The 19675-nt window shown below is 42.7% G+C and overlaps 1 protein-coding gene across 1 annotated transcript in view; it reads right to left on the bottom strand.

Annotated features, from left to right (window-relative positions):
- LOC129858044 (vascular endothelial growth factor receptor kdr-like) overlaps window positions 1-19675 on the bottom strand; it is a 72929-nt gene that overhangs the window by 25419 nt on the left and 27835 nt on the right. Inside the window, exons 11-24 of the mRNA XM_055926943.1 lie at window positions 19444-19558; window positions 13880-13988; window positions 12346-12630; window positions 11946-12092; window positions 11684-11812; window positions 10373-10479; window positions 9210-9336; window positions 8293-8397; window positions 5666-5779; window positions 5388-5476; window positions 5054-5207; window positions 4301-4398; window positions 3593-3715; window positions 2094-2205 (exon numbers count right to left, since the gene is read on the bottom strand). Of these exons, the coding sequence (XP_055782918.1) occupies window positions 2094-2205; window positions 3593-3715; window positions 4301-4398; window positions 5054-5207; window positions 5388-5476; window positions 5666-5779; window positions 8293-8397; window positions 9210-9336; window positions 10373-10479; window positions 11684-11812; window positions 11946-12092; window positions 12346-12630; window positions 13880-13988; window positions 19444-19558 (1814 nt within the window). The remainder of the gene's footprint in view (window positions 1-2093; window positions 2206-3592; window positions 3716-4300; window positions 4399-5053; window positions 5208-5387; window positions 5477-5665; window positions 5780-8292; window positions 8398-9209; window positions 9337-10372; window positions 10480-11683; window positions 11813-11945; window positions 12093-12345; window positions 12631-13879; window positions 13989-19443; window positions 19559-19675) is intronic.

Below are 19675 nucleotides of genomic sequence, written 5' to 3'. Positions count from 1 at the left end.
AGCACTATGTCGAAAGTAACAAGCAGTCTGAGGAGGAGGTAACGCCTGCTAGAACGCCCTTTTTCTTTTCATCACATCAACCAATCATGGCAAACAAATAGGTCGATTACCGCGTAACTCATATCTAACACAGAAACAGGGGTGTAGTTGATGGTTTGGCACCTAAAACTAACAAGAGGTGGAAATCCTAAACCACAAGACAAAACTCAAGCTGCTAGACTGCAGGTCACGTTTCCATATGCATATGCCAGCACCTTGGGACTGGAGCAAACCTTTGACCTTCAAACACCTATCAGGTTGCCAGACTGAGTGTTTGTATTTTTTTTGCAGTCGTTTCGTGTCCTAATTTATCTTTCTGAGACCATGTTTACATCACCCAGATGTGTGAGTGGTTATGTGAAGGTACTGTATATGTATCTGTGTCTGTGGGTATTTAGTATTTTATTTATTGTATTTTATTAAGATGCCCATAAGCTGTTGCCAAGTCAGCAGCTACACTTCCTGGGGTCCAAACAGAGTGTGTGTGGTTGTGGCAAAGAAAGGTTACGGGAGAAAGAGAGAGAGAGAGAGTGAGCGAATGGAGAGAGAGAGTGTGTGTGTGAGAGAGAGAGATAAAGAGGGAGCATGTGAGAGAGAGAGAGAGAGAGAAACAGAGAGCGAGAGAGAGTGAGAGAAAGAGAGAGCATGAGAGAGAGAGAGAAAGAGAGAGCATGAGAGAGAGAGAGATAAAGAGAGAGCATGAGAGAGAGATAAAGAGAGAGAGATAGAGATAGAGAGAGTGAGAGAGAAATAAAGAGAGAGCATGAGCGAGAGATAAAGAGAGAGCATGAGCGAGAGATAAAGAGAGAGCATGAGAGAGAGATAGAGAGAGCATGAGTGAGAGAGAGAGAGAGAGAGAGAGAGAGAGAGAGAGAGAGAGAGAGAGAGAGAGAGAGAGAGAGAGAGAGAGAGAGAACAAGTGTTTGCATGTACCCCATGTCTTGAGGTAGTTCAACATTTCACACTCTTTTTTTTGTTGTTGACCCAAGTCCTCCTGGGTGATTGGCTTCATGGCAGAGGTTCAAGCGTAGCAGAACAATCAAACCTAAAGCCCTGCATCAATGTGCTGTTCTTTCCTTACACTTTCCTAACATTTACTCTGAATGTTGTCCTTGCTGCCTATGGTGACATTTGAGCATACAATATGTCATGTGGAGTCTTGCTCTAGAACAGCTTGGTCTCTGCTTTGTTGCACGGTGCAAAGACAGTCATGGACCTACTTTCAATGGCGTCTCAAAGGTTGCAGTGGTTTCACCGCAGGGGCAAACATTTACATTGATCGGCTGCTTGGTTACAGCGCGTTTGCATTGCCAGCTGGGAAGTGAACGGCCGGCTTAAATGAGAGGTATTCTTTCTTTTTAATGGTCCTTTGCCTGTGATAGAATTCACAGTGGAAGTTCACTAATGTTTAAAGCACGAGCAGCATGAAAATTGTTCTCTCAAGCTGACAATGCAGCCCCGTTTTATCCCAGAGGCACAATTACGCAGTAGCAGGAGACAGTTATGACCCAGTACATCTGGAGGAGCTGCATGGCTGGGGGCACCTTGCCTCGCCTGGCTAGCTGACTGGAGACTCCTCACTAAACATCGCTGGCTGATGACAGAAAGAAACCTCTCCCTTCTATGGAAGGGATACTGCACACTGTGTGCAAAATTGTAAGATTACCTGTAAAAAAAGCTTTTAGATTTTTTTTTGCTTCTAAGCAGTAATGTTTACTGAGAAATAACAAAAACACATTTAGCATAATATAATTTCTCCTTCAAGAAGTAAGTTGTGGGGCAGTGAGCATGGAAGCAGTCCAAATCTGTAGTTTCATGACAAGTCCTAAAACAATAGTCCTTGTAGAGGAGATTTAAGATAAGGACCTACACAACAGAGGAAATCTGCATTGAATAAGTCTGTATTGTTCCACATGGCTGCGTTGTGAAATGTGCACAGATGTTTGTTCATTTCTGCTCATTAATTCTGCTAATGGGGAGGTCAGGTGAGGAGGTGAGGGACTATAAGGCACAGTGAGTCATTCCTGGTCAGGACTAAAGGTCTGTATATTTACCCAGAGAGAAAATCTCCCACATTAGGACTCCAAAGGACCACACATCGCTCTGAGTGGTGTAGATCTTGTCAAAAATGGCCTCTGGCGCCATCCACTTGAGGGGCAGTCTGGACTGTGGGGGGGGGGGGGGGGGAGGTGGAGATAAGAAACGACAGCTCTTTTAAATCGGTATCTCATCTCACCTGTGTGACTGGCTCTCTCACTAATACCATCAATAACCGACCTGTCACATCTGAGAAGCAGAAGGGCTTGAGTTGAATGAAGTACTATACATGCCCTCATGCCATAGTTCTACCACACATCCTCAACAACCAAACATCCTCTAGTCTATGCAGACAGACACGTTTATTCCGTATTCAGACAAACACTGAAATCTGCCCAGAATATCTGGCATTTCTCAGAACTATTGCATTTATTCAGTCCGTCTTCACAGTGCCTTCAGAAAGAATTCACACCATTACTTACTCACATTTTGTTATGTTACAGCCTGAATTTAAAATGGAATCAATTTAGATTTTTTGGTCACTGGCCTAATACACACAATACCCCATAATGTCAAAATGTATGAAAAATGAAAAGCTGCAATGTCTTGAGTCAATAAGTATTCAACCCCTTTGTTACGGCAAGCCTAAATAAGTTTGGGAGTAAAAATTTGGTTAACAAGTCACATAGGTTGTATGGACTCACTCTGTGTGCAATAATAGCGTTGAACGTGATTTTTGAATGACTACCTCATCTCTGTACCCCACACATACAGTTGAAGTCGGAAGTTTACATACACCTGAGCCAAAAACATTCAGTTTTTCACAATTCCTGAGAGTTACCTTTCAGCAGGACAATAACCTAAAACACAAGGCCAAATGTACACTTGAGTTGCTTACTAAGAAGACAGTGAATGTTCCTAAGTGGCCGAGTTACAGTTTTGACTTAAATCTGCTTGAAGATCTATGGCAAGACTTGAAAATGGTTGTCTAGCAATGATCAACAACAGATTTGACAGAGCTTGAAGAACTTTTGAAGAATAATGGGCATATATTGTACAATCCAGGTGTGCAAAGCTCTTGGAGAATTACCCAGAAAGACTCACAGCTGTAATCGCCGCCAAAGGCGATTCTAACATGTGTTGACTCAGGTGTCTGAATACTTATGTAAACGCGATATTTCTGTACTTCATTTTTAATACATTTGCAAACATATCTAAAAACACGTTTCCACTTCGTCATTATGGGATATTGTGTGTAGATGGGTGAGAAAAAAAACAACTGAATACATTTTGAATTCAGGCTGTAACAAAATGTGGAATAAGTCAAGGGGTATGAATACGTTCTGAAGGCGCTATAGTTTTTGCCAAGACATTATTGAATGATGGCAGTCAAGTTACAGCCTCTGGTTTCTCTCACACAACCAGGCGGTAATCGTCAAGTCAATGGCACATTTCATCACATATATAATGTACTTATTATGTCAGATTAATAGAAGTACAGTATGTAGCTACTAACATCTCCTTTGCGAATGTAGTCTGGGTCTTTGTAGATGTCTCTGGCCAGTCCAAAATCGCAAATCTTCACAACATTATTCTCTGACAGTAAGATGTTTCTTGCAGCCAGGTCACGATGAATACACTAACCAAAAGAAGACAAAACATCCATTTGGATTAGGATTGACATCAATGCATGACTTTACATGAATGTTTGAGTTCTGTGGAGATATCTCAAGTTAAGATTCAGCCTAATGGGATAATGCATGGCTAGAGCCAGGACTATTTCCTGACCATGTGACCTTACAGGAAACACTCATGGCCCTGTGCATGTCAGCTAAGACAGCCATATGGAACAGTCATCAGTGACATTCTGATGTGAAGTGTTTCATATCCAGGTTAAGCCCTTCTTTCTAATGGGGATAGTTACAACAATGGGATCACTAATGAGTCTAAACTGCTCTCCCAGAGCTTGTGACTTTTAGACTGATTACAGCCAATATTCCAATAGACTCACAGTGAACAGAGTTTACTATGAATGAAAAAAAGGTGAACAAAACGACTTCCCCGGCTTTCGAAATACAACAGCATTTTATTAAAGTCAACTGGACAGAATAAAGCTTTATAAAATGGTATTAGCTGATTAAAAACAGCAACTTGTGTCTCATCAGACTGCCTTTTGGAAACTAATTGACTTTGATGCAGTAATTTGCCTAGAGGAAGTGCATACCTTGCGTGAAGCCAGGAACTCCATGCCTTTTGCAACTTGGAAACTGTAGCAAATCAAATCTTCCATTGTCAATACTCTCTTGTACAGATCCTCTGGCTCTGAGGGTAAAACAAAACATAAAGTGGTAATGACTACAAGCAATTTTCATAAACACGATTTAGTATGGTGTAACACATTAATTATGCACAATACAAATGTATACATGCAGGATCAACAACTCCATATTTGTAATGTAAGCCTCCCATACAAAGAAACCTGCAACATGTCATCATCGAAACCCCCTTTGTCACGTACAGTACGGTTCATTCATCCACCTACAGTCTCTGTCTTACTAAAAACATCCTAAAGACAGGAGAGGATGCCTGGTGTTATTTTAGATGTGGGGTGAGACGTGTGATATCGGTGCAGTGTGACAGCAGGAGGGGGTTTGTGGAGGAACCCAGTGGACTCCTTCCATCAGCCCACCTGAGTAAACATTTAATCGCACCAGAAATAACACATCACAAAACAAAATGTCCGACACGCCAGGACCAGACAAACACTTCTGTCAGAGGAGGAAGTCAACAGAGGTCTTTTCCTCCACTCCTCCTTCTCTTCCAGGCACAGTGGGTGCCAGCCTGGGGTTCTGACCTATCGATTGTAATTATGAACAGGAGGAGGAAATGTCCCATCAGGCCCAGGAAGAAAACAATCCGGGGGAGGGTGGGGTGGAGGTGAGGGGAAGGAAGACACTGTTGGCTCGTTTAGTTTTACCTTCCTCCTCTTCCTCTGAGTCGCAGTAGCTCTTATCTTCCACAAAGCCGGAGCTGGCCGAGCTTCCGGTGCTTGCCACGCTCTCCAGGCGCCGCTTGATGAGCTCGCTGAGGTCACAGCCCGACCCCGACGTCACCAGCTTACCGTCCTGGCTCTGACGAGACACACCAGATACAAGACGCAAAGCTTGAGTCACTTTAGAAAGCGGCTCTGCTGACAATCTGGGGTTTTCTTATCAGGTTGAGAAATAGACTAAATGATGAAGGCTTTTGAATAGGATTTAATGAGAAAACAGCATTTCTGAAAGCTTCAGTCCGTGAAGCTGCTGATTCACCTTATAGACGATGAAATCAGCCCTCTTGCTTCTCAAGTAGTTTGACAAGTTTCCATATTTGCAGTACTCCACTATCATCATCAACGGACCTGAGAAGAAAGAAGCGCAGGATTCAAAGAAACTGACTAACGAGTAATGATTCATAAACAGTGACAAGAGTGTGTTGAAATCATGATGGATTTTCTCTGAGATGCCAGCAATTTATACATTTACTTCACAAGTCATACACTGTGGCTAAGTTTAACCATAGAGTTAACCCTGTCCTCTGTCTCGCTCACCTCCAGGCTTGGTGCAGGCTCCCAGCAGGTTGACCACGTTCAGATGATGACCAATGTGGATCAGGATCTTCAGCTCGGACATCAGAGCCTTGCGCTCATTTGACGTAGCTCCTCCTGTTACAACGCAAACCCACAGATCATTTAGAGGGAAGCTGGTTAAATATACATTTCCGATTGCGGGGATACTGTTACATACAACCCCTCAAAAGCGTGGATGTATTTTGACTTTAAATTACATTTTCATTGAAGTTATTTCGCTTTGTTTAAGATGACTCCAACTGATGTACGTTCATGGACGTCTGGAAACCAAACAGTATATTTAATAAAGAACAGATTTGACATATGTGGAGGAGATTTAAGATAGGCAAGAAATGTTTCATATAAGAATGTTTCATGTATGATTATCGACATGAGAACATTCAATGTGAAAGGTTAAGATGGAATGCAAAGATAATGTCAGGAAAGGAATGAAGTCAACATGGGAATATATATAACTTCAAACATAAACATCAGCCTTCTCTCACATTCAAACAGATTCGGCATACAACCCAAAGTACAGCCATACATTCCGTCAAAATAAACCCTGGAGCACACATGGAGACACTATAACTGTTGAGTGTGAACAGGGCTCCTGAGTGGCGCAGCGGTCTCAGGGACTGCATCCCAGTGCAAGAGGTGTCACTACAGTCCCTGGTTTGATTCCAGGCTGTATCACATCTGGCTGTGATTGGGAGTCCGATAGGGCGGCGCACAATTGGACCAGCGTCGTCCGGGTTTGGCTGAGGTAGGTCGTCATTGTAAATAAGAATTTGTTCTTAACTGACTTGCCTAGTTAAATACAGGTTCAAGATCACAGAACAGATAATGCTGTTGTTTTTCTCAGTTGTATATCCAGTCTACACATCATATAAGGAGGCGGATATCTGGGTCAGGCATGCTATGAGGTCAGAGGGAGGGTTATTCTTAACCAAATAAACTAAACACCATCAAAGTGACTCGTCCTTTTTGGGGTGCCATCGACGCCAAAGATTAACGGTCAACCATAAATCAACCTCTACGCTACGCTGATCTCAAAGACCGTGGAATAGCAACTAGTCAATGTTGGGTGGCAGCCTAATGCGTCCGATGAGCCTGTGTAATGTCTCTCTCTTTCATTATCTGAAAAGCTCATCTGGCCACAGGTGGTTGGAGTTAGCAATGTTAGTAAACAATATTGTCCCTAACTGATAAACTAAATGAAAACATTGACTGAACAAAATAGTACGCAATATTCCTGCTCTTATCCATCACTGACTCCCTGGATGTGGTTTACTCTAACAGAGATTTTGGTCGATTTTAATCATGAATCAATGACTTGAATTTAAATAATGAATGGAGAACATAGAGAGTTGAGCTGAGTTTTGGGTCTGTACTTCTGCTCTGTCTTATGTTGGCTCATCACAGTGGTCCCAGCCTGCTCTGGAAGCCGGAGCTGACTGACGCTGAGTCTCAAACCACCCGTAGGAAGGGTCAGTTTAGGGAAGTGAGCTGCTTTTCACTGCGTTTGACCTGGGGTTCCTGGAGCAGAGCAGGGAGCAACAGCCAGCCCGGTGAGCTTGGTTCCTCTGTGATTAATGGAAGGGGATGATTAATGCCGTGACACTGATGGAAATATCTAACAAATGGCCTGGTTTATCAAGTAGCTAGATCTATCACAACACCATCACTGTCCATCCATGGTCCCATTACTCTACAGAGTTGGAGTTGGCCACCCCAACAGAGTCAGGAGGAAAGTTTGTTTGACAACTTCAACCCTAAGGGGATACAGCCAGTAATGTTGGGCTGAAATGTTTACTCTGCTAAGATCAGTAGGCCAAATCCCTTGGACAGTCTCTCTTGCTTCTGGAGTCTTCTTCCGCTGTTTCCATTTTGATGGAATAAATATGTTCTGCCAGATTTAGAAAGATTGTGAAATGTGGCTGTGAGTTATGGTGACCATAAATCTTACGTGGGGAAGGGGTGGGGGGGGGGTCGTTGTACTCAATTGTTTGTGTATCTAAAAAACATCAGGTCTATCAACCTTAATAAGGATTAACGTGCATATATTTTGTAGATGCATCATTTGTACCGTACAGGTTTACATTTTTCATCGCCTGAAAATCTTGGACCCAAGTGGAATGCTTTCCTGATTCCTGTCACATCTGCCAAATGTCATCCTCACCGGGGACACCAAGGCCTTAGTCTCTCTCAGACCAAACAGTCTGTTAGAAGCAGCCATCACAAGCCTACTTTGAACCGACACCCCGCGCGCAACTGATAATTGCACACACGTGTGCCATCACAGTTCTTGAATTCATATCATGCACGAGAAACCAAATAACCTGCTGAAATGACAGATGGCTGTTTTACATCTGTTACATTCAGAACGACGGCTGTTGTGTTTCTACCGTAGGTCTGACCACGTGCATTAGGAGAGGAGTACCTTCATCAGTATCGTCTCCACCAGGTGGGATCAAAAGGAAGTTATGTGGAACCAACCTGTATGACTTTTCAGCCTGGTTTCCCAACCAAAGTGACTCGCGAGTGCTGTTAATGAGCGTGTATTACGTTTTCAGATGAAAGTCTTGATGGTAATGCCTCTACCCTACCTTTCAGCATTTTGACAGCCACAGTCTTGCAGGTCGAGAGCTTGTCGATCCCAAAAGCAGAAGCCTCCACCACTTTCCCGAAGGCTCCATGGCCCAGAGTTTTGCCTGAGAGAGAGAGAAGCGAGAGAAGAGAGCGAGAGCGAGAGAGAGACCAGTGGGTTAAGTAAATCAGGTTGGGTTCCCTGTCAGGGGCTATATGGGCCTGTAATTAACCTTTTACTGTAGTGGGTTAAATCAGGGTCACACAGAGTGATTCTTGGTCTACTTTGAAACAAATCTACTTTAAAATAAAAGTATACACCTCACACACTAGGTTATGGGCTTACAAAAAAGAAGACACCTGTACCATGTCAGATATAGAGTTGAAATGTATTCAATTTTGAGTTTGAATCCAATATTACATTTTATATACATCACAGAAGACTGAAATCTAACAAAACTGTTTGACATAGAAACACCGGACATTCCACCCATTGGGGCAAAAGAGGGCACTTTTGGTCATTGACTGCAGGAAAGTGCTAAAACAACCTGCTGAGGTTCTGATGACTGGACCCGTGAAGCGTTCCTCCAGGAGATATATAATGTTAAGACTGGGTGACAGCGGAGGATCACTGATGAGTAACGAAGCTACACCATCTTTACAGGGGGGTGACACCTCTGCCACATACCCCTCTCTCGCACTATATTTCAATGTAATGGGCAAACAGGGTCGCACAGTTTAAGAGGACCCAGAGTTATGGGTGCCACCTCATCAAAAATGACATTAACCTGTTGATGTGAAGTGTATGGTGAACAAATAAAATCACTTAGAGTAGTTGCCCCTTCGTGGTGCGTATTGACCTTTTGAGTTACAGCGTCGTCATGGTGAGGGACTTCGTAGACCGTACCAGTGCTGAGTGGTGTAATAAGTTACTCACCCAGTCTGAGGCGGTCTCGGGGAAACTCCCACTTGCTGCTGTCATACTGCAGGAGTTCACACTGCTCATCCAGAGGAAACTCGTCTGGGTCGATGATGATGGATGGACCCATCTTATAGTCCACAGACTGGAAGGGGGGATGAGAGGGAGAAGAAAATGGTGATGGAGCTCGTATACATTAGGTATGTAAAATCAAACAGGATTTGTGGAAAATTACACAAGTGGTCTACCATGACCGTGCCATTGTTCTACCATGACCGTGCCATTGTTCTACCATGACCGTGCCATTGTTCTACCATGACCGTGCCATTGTTCTACCATGACCGTGCCATAGTTCTACCATGACCGTGCCATTGTTCTACCATGACCGTGCCATAGTTCTACCATGACCGTGCCATTGTTCTACCATGACCGTGCCATAGTTCTACCATGACCGTGCCATTGTTCTACCATGACCGTGCCTTTGCTCTACCATGGTCGTGCCATTGCTCTACCATGGCCGTGCCATTGCTCTACCACGACCGTGACATTGTTCTTCCATGACCGTGCCTTTGCTCTACTATGACCGTGACATTGCTCTACCATGACCGTGACATTGTTCTACCACGGTCGTGCCATTGCGCTACCATGACCGTGCCATTGCTTTACCACGACCGTGCCATTGCTCTACCATGACCGTAGTTGTAATGTACCTATTTCTATTGTCTTTGGACTGTTGAGGCATGTTCTCTACTTTCTTGTCATACACCCAAACACGATCTCAGCACTTTTCCAATGCCAGGAAATGTGGAAATTGTAAACGTCAAGCTAAAATTATCCCACCCAATTGAACTGCATTTCGCAAGAGACATGACTCAGTGATCGCAGTTGACAAAATCTGTATAGCGAGATTGCACTCCACTCCTGCAGCTAACAAACAAAAACCGTGTTAACAAAAAAAAGAAAATTGTAGTGTGGATGTTTGAATATGTCTTGAGAAGAGCATGTCACACATTGTTAAATGGCATGATGCTGTGGTTTAATTAACTAAGTTAAAAAAAAGAATGGTGAGTCAAGTCCCCAGTGCAGTATCCAAACAGTTACCACTCTCGAATGTCTTCACAGTCAAGAAGAGTGAGATAGAGAGTATAGAACTAGCTGTGATTGCAGGGAGATCTCGTTACCTTCCTCAGCTTGCGGATGAAGAGGATGAGCATGAGCCAGAGGAAGGTGGCAGCAGCTCCTGTACACACCAGGACGATCACCTCAATGTTGGGCTTCCCCTCATCACCTGGAAGGAGACCACACGAACAATTAGTCAAATGTTGTTCACCGAGGAATTAGGTGTTTTCGATGATTCTTGAAAAATGTATAAGAATTGATAACTGAGAATAAGTATAAATGGATGTACACAATAGAGGAACAGTTTTGTTTGTTTAACATATTAGAGTAAGACATGGCACTGGCCTACTTATCCAGTACTTGAAAGTCAATTTCGCTAATTGAATCCAAGGACGTGAATTACACCACTGCAATGTTGATTTTTTGAAAGTCCACTCTGGCATTTCTCTCAGTTATTCATTTTTTGCTAGATGAACTCATTTCCGCCATGTTGTGTACACGCTACAAGTGGAAACACATTCCATTGCGTATCCCTAGTTTGCTTAGCCTATACATCCCACACTGTTGCACATTCATCTCATATTAAACTATTTTCTTAACTATCTATGTCAACATTCACAGTCAGCCATCTCAAAACTGCCTTCCTTAATCTTTAGGAATTTTGTGAAATAGTTTTGTTTAGAGTAATGCCTAAATAAGGGTTTGGCAATGCATGAAGCAAACTGTCTAATGTTGGACATGCTCTAACGGATGATGCTGACATCGGGGTTGGACTTTGAGGAAAATGGGACATTTTTGGGGGAACGGGAATTCATGTCTGGTGCCAGGGCTAGTCGTCAGAATACCGTCGCATGACCTTGCCCCCAACCAGTACCCCCCCCCCCCCAGTCTGTGTCATCATATTTCCAGTCCCATGGTTATTTAACGAGAAGACTTCTCCCCTTGCTGTGCCCACAGTCATTGAGAGTGGAACCTCTTAACACACCCCTTGCAGGTCATGTCCCATGGGTGGGGACCTCGGTCAGAGCTCCAAGAGCCTCAGTCATAAAAGCCAGTGGAGTAATTCACTGGACATACTTGGAAGCCTCTTGGCAGCCTCCCTCTCTAGAGAGTTCTCATACTGAAGTCTGGCCAGAGCTATTTGTACTGTTGACAAGAAAACATGGCCCAGTATGGCCAAGAGGTTTCCTGTGACTGTGATTGGTCATGCAGTAAGGAAGTGCTCTGGCTGTGGCTGTGCTGGTTAAACTCAGGGTTGATTGATTGGAATCTGACGTGGTTAATGTACTGCAGTTCGATTCATTGGATTTCGTTATCAGGATGACATGGGTTCTCGTCAAGCTCATTATGATGGAAATAAAGTAGTGACTCACCCACGACAGTGACCACAGCACTGGCTTTCACACTCCCCTCACCGTTGCTGGCCAGACACTCGTACAAGCCCTCATCGTCTTTCTTCACTCTCTTGATCGTCAGCACCCCATCCTCCCTCAGGGTAATACCTGGAACAACAGCACGAAGTCAACAGCTCAGATTCTATGGAGAAAATGACTAACATGGTTGAGCAATTCAGCAACGATCATGTGACCCAACCAGGGAAAACCCAGGGCCCCTAAATCCCGAGTCATTTCTTACCTGGACCCTCCTGTACTGGTAGGTTGTCTTTGTACCAGGTGATGTAGGGTGGGGGCACACCCAGGGCGTAGCAGGCCATAGTCAGAGTGCTGCTGCTGTTTATATCTTGATTGGTCAGGTTCTGTCTCAGCCACGGCCTCTTCCTCTCTGTTTCAATCACAAAAGCATATCTGAATTCGATCGCTCTTCTTTTCAAGATTTTCCTCAGACAAACTCATCTCTCCACTGGGTTTCATCATCACGAGCGGGTTTATATTCAGGAGCAGGCACTTTTAAATACGATGTTACACAAACATATTATTCTTCGAGTTTGGTAATACCCATATAACGTGCAATTACTGTTCTGTTAGAGACCTCATTGAACACCCAGCAGGCAATGTTCTCTCTGTCACTTCCTCACCATGCACAGTCAGCACAGTCTTGACTATAACTCTCTTGTTGTGGATCTTGTGTGCCCAGCACTGGTAGCCTGCTGTGTGATTCCTGGACACATTGTGCAGGCTTAGGGAGATAGAGATAGAGTATGGGCTGAACTGCAGGGCCGTGACGTTGTTGGTGATGGTGGAGTTCTGAGGGTCCTTCCACTGCAGGTCTGTGTACAGGTACCGAGTCCCCCTGCAGGTCAGAGTGACGTTGTCACCCTCGATGGCAGTCTGGGGCTCAATGGCCAGGTGCTGAGGGTGATCTGGCGGGGGAGAGGGGAAAAACACATCATGTCATTAGGAGTGTTAGAGCATTTTTTGTGTGTGAGGGAGGACACCCCATTTGGGTGCCTAGTAAAACTACCATGCATAAGCACAGGTCAGATTATTGTACAGTATGTAAGTGGGTTACAAGAGCATCTTTGTTACTGCCTATAACCCTCTCTTCTCAGCAAGATAGACACTGACGCTGTCCTATTCTGGGAAAGAGCATCTCTGAAACATCAAGCTGCGCATCACCACACCAGGAATTTGCAGTTATTTCCTGTTTCATCACTGTTAATTGGAAGCACGTTGGCGGTGTGCGGTGAGCAGCGCTGATGTTCGGCCTACAGCAGTGCAATAGGAATCAGGCCGGGGCCGGGCCTCCGGGGAGCCAGACTGAGTTTGTTTATTCAGAACACTGGAAAGCATTCTGTGTTCCATAAGAGACGACAGCTGTTATTACAATTCTGCAGCATTCCAGTGCTCTCGATCTCCACCTCTGGAACGGTGGCACATTGCAGCACTTCCTCCAGAGACTGATCTTATTCTCATCCGGAAACTCAGAGTTTGGCATCATCAGCCGTGTCCCCAAACATAGTGTCACCACCATTCCCAATTACAATCTATCATCAATCAGTTTTCAACTTCAAAACTTCTACGTTTTCACATTTCTTCCTGCTGTGATGACTGCTTGCGTGCCCTGACAGCTGATTTCTCCTATCATTATATAACTGGACTAGATGGAATTTTTATTTCATGAACATTTGGAACTGTTCAGATGCATATAAAAAATGATTCATGCAGCAGCAGGCTCCGAGAAGAAGAGAAATGACCTGCGGGCGCTCCATTGTACGCTCAGAGCTGTTTTTAAACTCGCAGTATTAGACTGTACCATATGGCCCAGGACATGTTTGCCTCTTCCGTTCGATCCTAAAGCCTGCCTCCTCCTCCTCCTCCTCCTCATCATCCTCCTCCTCCTCCTCCTCCAGAGGAAGATGGTTTCAATTAATGCCTCCATCTGCACTCTTTATTGCACAGTACAATCTGTGCATTCTTGCGCTTGCCTCGCAATTCATTACAGTGAGTACGTGTAGTCACTGGAAGCGAGACTTCACGTATGTTATATGTTATACTTTATGCCTGGCCCGTAAAAATAAAAACCACTCAAGCATTTCTGCTTGTAATTTTTCCTTATGCTGTTCTTTCAATCAACTCCCCACTTGTGTAGTGTTAAATTGACCCACTTACCGTCTACATAGAAGGGGGTTCTCAGTGTACGGGTGCCAAGTTTGTTCTGGGCTGCGCAGGAGTAGATCCCTGTGACGTTAGCCGCTCCCACTACTAGCGTACTCACAGTCTATGGAGGAGAGCGAATAAGCCAATCATTCGATCTACAATACAGCCAGCAAATGCTGTACACTATGTGCAAAATATATTTTTTTATATCGATGAGACTAACCTGTATAAATAAAAAGGTTACATGAAAAAGGTTCAGGTTGGCATAAGATTCATTATACCTCAATCCATACACACTGACACAATGTCTTTTGAAATACCACAGCAGATTTTCCATCAACAACAGTGTGGCTATTTTGCCATTAGCTAGTGTGTCAGAGATCTGCCTAAAGCCGAGCCTATTTTATGCTCTCGTCACAATAATGGAAGGATACATCTGGACTTTTAAACCCGCCTCTTCTCTCCCCGCAGCACAAGTCCACAGAAAGAGTGCCGGGGCCTCCATGTCATTTCCTGGGGAGCATTTACAATGCCACACTCGATTCTATCACCGTTGGAGTGGAACCCGTTTAATGGCTTAAGTAGACACAACAATAAGTACGATTTGGGCAAGGGGCCAGATCGCGTGGGGTTCTGTTTTGTGTTCAGAACGACATCTGTTTTCAGAGTAGCTACATCAAAGGTGCTGAATGCTGTGGCTGTATTGTCTGGGTGGTGTCAACTTCCTGGGTTTCTAGCGCCATTGTGCTCTGCCCCTCAGAAACAGGGCTTTAGCCATGAGACTGGACTGTGTCGGACACATTTTCACTGTTTTAATATGGTTTCAATGTTTCAGCTCATATTGTGAGCAGGGTTGGGGAGTAACAGATTACACAAAAACGGTAACTGTAATCCGTTACATTAGCAGCAAAAATATTGTAATCAGATTACCGATACTTTTGATAAACTAGATGATTACTTTGAGGATTACTTTTAAATTCAGAAAGGATGTTTGCGGAAAAAAAACGTTGACACTTCTGTTGATCAATGACATTCAAATGAGTTCAAAAAAGTTTCAGTTTAATCGATCTTAGCGAGTCTGACCACAAGTCAGAGACCACTATGATGAAACACCAAAATTAATGTGTTTGATGGATCGCGGGAAAAGAGCAGGTATAGGCTTTTGTAGGCTACAGTAAAAACTATGTCTTCCAATGGTGCGACTGCTGTCGGCAGCCAAAGATTATCCAATTTGAATAAACGCTTGGAGGTAAGGATGCCAGTAGTGGTATAGTCTACGGCGATACGGATTTCACTTACTATTGATATCTACATAGCGCATTGATGTCAATCACACTGCTGCTCACTCATTTAGCTATTTTCGCTTTACGGATTGTGGTTGTTGTGGATGGCTGTCCACAAATCTAAATGTGTATTTGAACCCAATAATGGTTGGATTCAAGAAGTTTAAGCTGCCTATCAATCATTGTTTTTGAAACCAGTGGACAGCCAGTGAAAAATGCGCTCTTGCAACAGCTGTATAGTGCGGATCCAAATTTATGCAATAAAAGTGGGGCTTTTACTGCTCAATCTAATTCATGCTGATAAAAAAAAAACATAGGCCTAATGCACACATGCTCAAACTTGCACACTTTTGATAGACTTAAGTGGGCAATCTGTAGTTGCTACATCTATTTTTGGATTTATAAATGATTGCATTAATGAGCCCAATCAGTCCTCCATGACAACAAAATCATAAACAATAGAGTAGGGCTGGCTAATACTGTATTTTCTTTATTTTTTGGGTCATGCTCAGGTAAAACAATTTGGCTAATCTATACTTCCATATTTCCAAGGGGTATAACATTATTAATATGGCTGGAATTCTGGTATATCTTTACATTAAAACCCAAAGTCTAATTTAATCGTACTATTATATGTAGTAGAAAGCGATGGGTTAGAAGAAGCCTACATAACCAACCCATAAAGTAAACTTTAACATCCATATATGGCCAGCTACATAAACTTTAACATTGATGTATCCTTCAATAGATGTCGTTCAATTGGTAACATACATTTTTGTCTTCTTCTAATAGATCTTAAGGGGAAAGTAATCTAAAAGTAAAGGAATGTAATCAGATTACGTTACTGAGTTTGGGTAATCCAAAAGTTACGTTACTGATTATAATTTTGGACAAGTAACTTGTAACTGTAACAGATTACACTTAGAAAGTAACCTACCGAACCCTGATTGTGAGTGTGCGCTGTGTAAACATGTTTGGATGGAAAAGCTAGCTAAAAGTTGTGTTAAGTTGTCTACCCCGAGTTGTTATGACATTGGTCAGACCACTGACGGAGTAGTTACGTGGTGTTGTGTTACGGTCATTACTCATGATGATGTAACGTGAGCTGGAAAACAGTCGTTTCAACAAGTGCGCTCTGTCCCTAAGTGGTGGCTTGACCAGACGCATTATGACCCCAGGGAGGGCCCATGCCTCTCTCCCCCGTCCTCTGGTGCTGTGACCCAGCCCAGTCGGTCCCCCTCTCCACCAGGAGCCCCTCTGAGGCTGGCCATGCAAACCTGATTAACACTCTATTCTCATTCACGGAGAACAGCGATTTATGTGGGGTGACAGAAAATATTTATCTCCCAACAAACCGGTGCTTGTTATCACTGACCCTTAGTCCTCACCCCTATAAAACACTGGTGTTTGGGTCACAAGCGCTTGTAAATAAGGAGTGCCTCCCTATTTATGTCCATCAGAAATTAGTAGTGTTGGAAGTGAATGAAGCCTAAGCCCTCTATTACTAGGTGTGTACTGTAATGTACCTGAAGGAGATCCGTTTCGGATTGATAGGTAGTCAATAAAGTGGTGAATTGGGAGCACAAGCAGTGTGCGGGCCTTCCTGTTCTTTACAGTATGTATACCATTAGCATGATTCCTGTTCTTTACAGTATGTATACCATTAGCATGATTCCCATTCTTTACAGTATGTATACCATTAGCATGATTCCCATTCTTTACAGTATGTATACCATTAGCATGAGTCCTGTTATTACAGTATGTATGCCATTAGCATGATTCCTGTTCTTTACAGTATGTATACCATTAGCATGATTCCTGTTCTTTACAGTATGTATACCATTAGCATGATTCCTGTTCTTTACAGTATGTATACCATTAGCATGAGTCCTGTTATTACAGTATGTATGCCATTAGCATGATTCCTGTTCTTTACAGTATGTACTGTATACCATTAGCATGAGTCCTGTAATTTACAGTATGTATACCATTAGCATGATTCCTGTTCTTTACAGTATGTACTGTATACCATTAGCATGATTCCTGTTCTTTACAGTATGTACTGTATACCATTAGCATGAATCCTGTTATTACATTATGTATACCATTAGCATGATTCCCATTCTTTATAGTATGTATACCATTAGCATAATTCCCATGCTTTACAGTATGTATACCATTAGTATGATTCCCGTTCTTTACAGTTTGTATACCATTAGCATGATTCCCATTCTTTACAGTATGTACTGTATACCATTAGCATGAGTCCTGTTATTACAGTATGTATACCATTAGCATGATTCCCATTCTTTACAGAATGTATACCATTAGCGTGATTCCAGTTCTTTACAGTTTGTATACCATTAGCATGATTCAAAATTCCTTCAACCGTGCATCATCAGAGGGAGGAAACACCTTCATAAATCTCCTATAGGAGAAAGCTGGAGAAATACCATTTCATAAAGTTTACCACACCAGCATACATGTTTGGGTAATGACTTATTATTACCAGTATTTTCTTTGGTGGTAGGTTTGCTTGTGCTGTGGAAATGCTTATATCCTGGCTAGATTTATGTCCCAATTTGACCTAGTGTGTTGGAACGGCTGTCTTTCAACTAATCCTATAGATGGGCTTTTGGGGAAAACAGTTGAGGCCTGCACTTAATTACGTTTGGAGTGAATGGTTTTGGTAACAAGCTCCTCTAGGACATGTGCTGTAATGTCTACAGTCTCCATGATCAGTATGCTTTGGGAACGCATGCCAAGATGTGGTCCATTTTTTGTGAGAGGAAGTGATCGAGTGTTTAGTAAACTGCAGGGCAAATTGCAGAAACTTGTATTGGAGACTTAGAAACTAACAGTTGTGTGGTTATATGGTCAAGGTGTCCCAGGTGAACACTTTTAAGATTGTAATTATTTGCATACCTCTTGTGGATCCCCTAACCATTACATTCAGCTATGGTGTAATAATACAGATATGCTGAAAACAATCAAAATAACCAATTATTTCAATTTCCAAACTTTGTTTCAGTAGTTCCAGCGATTACGGCTGATCTATTCAAAAGGTCAGTGTTAGGAGGGAACCTATAAAAGTCCATTCTCCGCTGTCTGCACACGGATGGCTTGAGCCATATGGTTGTATTGGGCTGTTTTACGAGGAGCTCCACAGCCCTCAGTGTTCCAACAGACAAAGATCCACTGATGTCAGAATAAACCGTGCTCTCTGGCAGACCAGGCAGCTGCATCATTTACAGGCCTAGCTGCTTTAGATCCAAAATCTGCGTTTTGTTCTGAGGGTGTTTTTCACTCCAGCAGGGTGAAATGAACTGTGTCTTTCAGTTAATGGGGCAGACGGACAAACGATTCAGGAGAGCAGCCCTGAAAAGAGCCAAAATGCTTTTTCTTCATGGCAGTTCTGACGCTCGACTTGCGTTGACCTTAATTGAAGGCTAAGGGGCTTCTTTTAATAAAAAGCCAATCGTGTCAGATATGATGGTCTGTTTGTTGCAGGCAGCATATACGAAATGACGGATAAGTTGATTTAGTGGCAGTTACTGCAGTGTAAACAATAAAGGGGGTTTCCATGTCATATATATGCCTACTGGTATACACTAAATGTATTTTACCATATATAGCTTTTCTCTGTACATGTTTAATATTACAATGTATAAATAAACTGTATTTACAATGTACTGTACAGACTGTACTGTACTATATTTCATTATACATATTGATGTTCCTTGCATAACTTTTGGTCACAGTTACATAAGTATAGAGTGATGCAGATAGAATGAATCATTCTAGAACAGCCAATATGAGGATGGGGATTGCCTAGATTTATTGTTTTCAGATGTTGCCATCTCAAAGAGAACGGTCATGGAGATTTCCACGTCAGTGTTCGTCTCTCCGAGCACTCTCTATAGCCATTTACTCTAAATCCCTTTCTCACACAGTACATCTCAAAGTAATTGTTGTATATGTTTATTCCATGTGTAACTCTGTGTTGTTGTTTGTGTCGCACTGCTTTGCTTCATCTTGACCAGGTCGCAGTTGTAAATAAGAACTTGTTCTCAACTAGCTTACCTAGTTAAATAAAGGTGAAATATATATATATTTTTTAATTGCAACTATTTGGTCATTGACATTTACATTGCTGTTCAGATTACAGTATATTTATCAAACCTGACTCATATATGAAAAGTACACCCACATGAATTATTGTCCTAAGTTGTACAACGTTAAGCAGTTTCAGGTTACAAATCTAATGAGATCAAACCCATATTATATACATACCTTGTTCTTTCCTTTCACCAGTTCAGTTTGGTTGTTTATGCTCTCAATCCAGTTGTGTGAGTAGTTCCCTTTATCATCCGTTTGAACTGGGATTGGCTCAGTGTAAAGGGTGCACCTATAGGACAGAGGAAATCAGTGATTACTCAACTAGACGAAACGGCTGCAGGTTACCTAAAATATGAACTCAGTTTTGTAAATTAGTACAGAATATTGGACAGGAGATTGTTAGAGC

Source organism: Salvelinus fontinalis, chromosome 6 (assembly GCF_029448725.1).
Source record: "Salvelinus fontinalis isolate EN_2023a chromosome 6, ASM2944872v1, whole genome shotgun sequence".
In the NCBI taxonomy this organism is placed as follows: domain Eukaryota; kingdom Metazoa; phylum Chordata; class Actinopteri; order Salmoniformes; family Salmonidae; genus Salvelinus; species Salvelinus fontinalis.
Note: the sequence above shows the minus strand (reverse complement) of the source record. Positions and strands in the feature narration are given on the sequence as shown.